Here is a 5,169-nt window from a genome sequence, read left to right as displayed (position 1 = left end):
CTCTCCGCTCCTGGGACCGAGGCCGAAGGCCAATCACATCGCAGCTAGGTCTTGCGATTGGACGGCAGTGAGAACGGATTGGCCACCGCCGCGAGTTTCGGGCTCCCTCCCTCTCCCTTTTGCCCCAACTCCAGCGCCTAAGCTTCAGGCCAATGAGACAGCGCTTTATAGACGCCCTCCCTTCGCTTTTTTCTCCCCACCTTGGAGAGGGAGGGAAGTCCTGACTGGCCAGACTGTCCTCGGAAGCCCCCTTCTCTTCACCAATCACCGAGGGAGGTACGCTCCCAGCGGAGTTTTCCAGTCAATTACAAAGCGGCGGCGGCGCCCAGCCGTGCAGTTTCACCAGCGTCTCTGGGTTTCACCGTCCTCAACTCTTCAAGCTTTTTCGTAAGGGCCGGCGACTCTGGCCACTGTTGCCATTGTCGAATGGCTCCTCCAGCGAGCCACCGAACAAGGCGAATTCACCCTTTCCGTTCGGCTACCTTCGGCGTTTTCCGCTCTTTGGGCGTGGTTTCCCAGCGTCACTTTCTAATTGGTTTCTCAGGCTGATCGGCTTTTTCCGGGAGGAGCCGCAAACAAACGACGTCCGTGATTGGCTCCGTTCGGGCTTCGGCTCCCAGCCGAAGCGGGCGAGCGTGGAGCTCGGTCGGCGCTTCCCAGACGCCTGTTACGCGGGCGGCGGGGCGCTGGGCGGTGTAAGGCTGGGTGGGGGAGGAAGGAGGTGGAGGACGAGTAGGAGGGGGGAGGGGGAGTGGGGAAGTGCAAGGCGGCTGCGCAGACAGCGCTCCTCACATAGAGCAGCCCCTGACCCGGGCGAATGCGGGCTTGTGCTGCCGCCGCCGCCGCCGCCGCCGCCGCCCGGGCCGAGTGACAAAGGAAGGAAGGAAGCGAGGAGGAGCCGGCCCCGCAGCCGCTGACAGGGCTCTGGGCTGGGGCAAAGCGCGGACACTTCCTGAGCGGGCACCGAGCAGAGCCGAGGGGCGGGAGGGCGGCCGAGCTGTTGCCGCGGACGGGGGAGGGGGCCCCGAGGGACGGAAGCGGTTGCCGGGTTCCCATGTCCCCGGCGTATGGGGAGCAGTCGAGGAGCCGCTGCCTGGGGTCTGAAGGGAGCTGCCTCCGCCACCGCCGCCGCCATGGCCGCTGGATCCAGCCGCCGCCTGCAGCTGCTCCTGGCGCAATGAGGAGAGGAGCCGCCGCCACCGCCACCGCCACCGCCACCGCCCGCCTCTGACTGACTCGCGACTCCGCCGCCCTCCAGTTCGCCGGGCCCCCGCCGTCAGCCCGCCGGATCCCGCAGCTGCCGGAGCTGCAGCGTTCCCCGTCGCATCTCCGAGCCACCCCCTCCCTCCCTCTCCCTCCCTCTTACCCATCCCCCTTTCTCTTCAAGCGTGAGACTCGTGATCCTTCCGCCGCTTCCCTTCTTCATTGACTCGGAAAAAAAATCCCCGAGGAAAATATAATATTCGAAGTACTCATTTTCAATCAAGTATTTGCCCCCGTTTCACGTGATACATATTTTTTTAGGATTTGCCTCCTCTTTTCTCTCCTCCCGGGAAAGGGAGGGGAAATAATTGTATTTTTTCCCCAGCCCTAAATCATCTATATGTTAAATATCCGTGCCGATCTGTCTTGAAGGAGAAATACATCGCTTGTTTTGTTTTTTATAGTATACAAAAGGAGTGAAAAGCCAAGAGGACGAAGTCATTTTCTTTTTCTTCTGTGGGAGAACTTAATGCTGCATTTATCATTAACCTAACACCCCAACATAAAGACAAAAGGAAGAGAAGGAGGAAGGAAGGAAAAGGTGATTCGCGAAGAGTGATCATGTCAGGGCGGCCCAGAACCACCTCCTTTGCGGAGAGCTGCAAGCCGGTGCAGCAGCCTTCAGCTTTTGGCAGCATGAAAGTTAGCAGTGAGTATTGATTTTATTTTACACCCCTTTTCCACCTCGCCCTTAAAATAAGAAACCTCGAAATACCAGGATCTGAAAATATTAGACCTCCTGATAAACAGGCAATGGAAAAGGGCAAAACCTGTCTTCAGTCAAGGATGAAGCAGCTGCCTCTTTACTCCTCCCATACCCCCTCCCCCGGTCTCATTAACCTTGAATTGAGATAATATGATATTTATTTGGATGATTCGATTTGAAACTGCTTTCTTATACTTTTCTTGCTGTTGGTAGTCAGTTTCATCAAGTGCTCGAGTGTTTCCACGTTAAAGTAGTGATGACAGTGTTTACTTGCCCATCCTTTAGAATAAAGAGAAGGAGAAGATTTGATTAATAAACCATTATGCACATTTGCAGAATTTATGGAATTTGGAATGAGAGGGTATTTTAGGTCTCAGGGGTTAATCATAGTTTGATATACTTAATAGAGACGTTAAATGTCCCACCCTCCCAACATTTTTTTCTTGTTTGTATGACTGCACATAATATTTGTTCTTAATCTGTGGATGAACTTGCTCAGTAACCATTCACATTTGGAGGCTGCCATTGATTTCTCTCTTCAGAAGGGACTAGTGGGAGCCAATAAATACCTAGCAGCAGTAACATCTCTATGCATTTGTGTTCAATTGGCTAAGTGGTTTGATGTGTTCTCTTAACCTTCCTGTTTTGACATTACCAACCTGCCACCGTATAATTTATGTTTAATCAAAAGTTAACTTGGAAGTATTAATAGGTCCAAGTTTTGATTGAGATTTGTTTTGTCATAGTGCCAAATACCAAGTTAAATGTTGTCACTGGCTCATTATATTTAAGTTCAATTTTGGAGTGCTGTTGCATTCATTACCTGTTAAATGTTCTGGGGGATTCCTTAAAAAGGACGATTTAAAACACTCTAGCGTTAGTTTCCATCACATTTAGATAACTGTGGATTTAGTTAGAAGAATGTGGATTTAGTCCTTTCCATTTTGGCTTTTGCAGATGGCTATGGTCCTAGAAATAATAGGGATATCTGGGCTGTGTTCAGGGTTGTGGATAGACTACTCTTGTCCTGGGTTTGCGCTGAAAAGTATGCTCTTGAAGTGTTTAGTATATACTAAGTATCTAATGTTCCAGTGTATCTCTATTTATGGAGAAGTTCATGTGGTATTTAATGACAGCTTGTTTAAACATACTTGCAGAATTTAACAAAAGGATCTATAATGTTTCCTTATAGTGGGAAAGAGGGGCATCATGAGGGCAAAGACAAATTATTTTGTTGCCTAGAAGAACTGAGAGAACTAAAGAACTGAGATTTTAAGAACCCCCCCACACACAAAACGTGATGTTATGTGAAATTGATTATATTCTTAGGTAACATAAAATGATCACTTTTAGTTGAACTCAAGATTTCAATTCATGTTGGCTTTGGGAACTAGCCTGAAACAGGATAGTCTAGGTAATAGCTGAATGGGAGATAATTTTTGAAAGTTAATTTTTTTTTTTTTTCCCGGTGGCTTGCAAGTAGAGAATGCCGGGGTAGGTAAAGAGGAAAGCTGATTATGCATCTTTCAGGGAAGGGTCGTGCTTTCTAAACACTTCATGGAGTCATTTGAAAAATATTTTAAAATTCCGGGGTAATTTTCAGCTATGATGATACAAATCTTATAATAGCTACTTAAGAGCCTCTTGTGGTACTGGAGTGTTTGTATGTTTTACATCTTGGTAATATAGTTTGAAAACCAGTCAGTCAATTTCAGCTAATTGATTTATTAGCTTTATTTCAGAGATCTGTAATGCTAGATTATAATGCTACATTTTGGGACTTTTCATTTTCTTTTCAGGATTTTCTTTGAAAATGACTCTTGAATTCTTGATAATACAGATACTAAGGATGGAGTAACTCTTGTAAAATATATAGATGAAAATGTTTAATTCCGATTATCATATAGGTCAGTTTAGAATTTAAAAAGTTGGAGCTTAGTGTTAATTATGTGTTTTTGACGGCTTTGACTTTAAAGGCATTTAAAAGAAAGGGGAGTCTTTAAGCATTTGTTAGGATGCTAGCATTCTAAGGAACCCCTGTTGAAAACAGACATAAGAAATTGTAGTCCTTGCTCTCAAAAGCTTATCCTTTAGTTGTAGAGGGAGGCTATGGGAAAAAAAAATTAAAACAGTAGCATGATGACTGCAAGATTGTAAAATACAAATTGAATCATTTGTTCAGAGTGGCAAAGAGTAAAGGGGTGAGACTGATGGTTGGGAGAGGAAAGACTTCCTGCGGACAAGGTGTATTAAGACATGTTAAAAGAAGGTGATAACTTGAACTGGTAGAAAAGCATGAAAGGTCTAGGTGGAAGTAGTGTAGCAAGGAACAAAGATGGTGAGTTTTGCATGAGAGACAATAATCAAGTTGGCAAATCTGAATTAAAGGGGCCTAAATAAGAAGTAAGAACAGATGGAATTTGAGAAATAAGAGAAAGTTAGCTGATGGAGGGCAGAGGGGTTCTGTACAAGTTTGATTGAGATTCAGAAGAGATCTGGATTTATTGTTGGTTGCTGAATAAGATGTAAGATGATTTTTGCAGTTGAATTAGTGAATTATAGTAGAGAGATGCTAGAGCCTTTTTAGGGAGCTAGTAGGGTATGTTGTGAATCATGAGGGAATAAAGTAAAATGTGAAAATGGGATGAAAGGAACAAGTTTGAGAGACAGTGTGAATGAAGAACTGGCAGAACTTCATACTGGACTGAAGTGGAATATTTGTGAAGGAGTCAAGAGTTAAAAATAAATTCTGATGTTACTGGCCTGGAAGACTTGACTGCTGAGTTATATTGTTAATTGTAATGGGAAAATTGAGAAAGTGCTGAGGTGAGAGGGTAGGTGAGTTCACTTTCTTAAAATTTAATATACAATAAGTTCCCTTGAAATTCAGACAGCAGTTAGTTACTGGCAATGATATTTGACTTCCTAGTCTGTTAATTGCACAGTTCCTAATTTTTCTACACCTAAAAATGTTGGATTTATATTTGGGAGCAGTAAACTAAGGGCTTTTATTTAAATGCTTTTCATCAAAGTCCTAATTTTTTTTTTTTTTATATACAGCTTCAAAAGCCTCACACTTGAAACCTGGTTATAATAGTTTCATGATGGTTTATTTCAAAACAATGAAAATACTTTTTGGACTAAACTGTGACTGAAACATTTTAGATATTTTATGTAGCCATTAATCTTTGATATATGCT

The 5,169-nt window shown here is 44.5% G+C and overlaps 1 protein-coding gene across 4 annotated transcripts in view; it reads left to right on the top strand.

The window, feature by feature from the left end:
• Positions 1 to 752: 752 nt before the first annotated feature.
• The window catches only part of GSK3B (glycogen synthase kinase 3 beta), a 251,570-nt gene continuing 247,153 nt past the window's right edge, over positions 753 to 5,169 (top strand). For 3 of the 4 annotated variants that reach the window (XM_055260261.2, XM_063630117.1, XM_055260259.2), the window contains exon 1: positions 1,772 to 1,912. In XM_055260261.2, the coding sequence (XP_055116236.2) occupies positions 1,825 to 1,912 (88 nt within the window). In that variant the 5' untranslated portion in view covers positions 1,772 to 1,824. Of the gene's footprint in view, positions 1,913 to 5,169 lie in introns of all 4 variants that reach the window. The other variant, XM_055260260.2, reaches the window with a different exon arrangement.

Source organism: Symphalangus syndactylus, chromosome 21 (genome assembly GCF_028878055.3).
Source record: "Symphalangus syndactylus isolate Jambi chromosome 21, NHGRI_mSymSyn1-v2.1_pri, whole genome shotgun sequence".
Lineage (NCBI taxonomy): Eukaryota > Metazoa > Chordata > Mammalia > Primates > Hylobatidae > Symphalangus > Symphalangus syndactylus.
The sequence above is the reverse complement of the archived record's forward strand: the minus strand, read 5'-3'. Positions and strand labels throughout refer to the sequence as shown.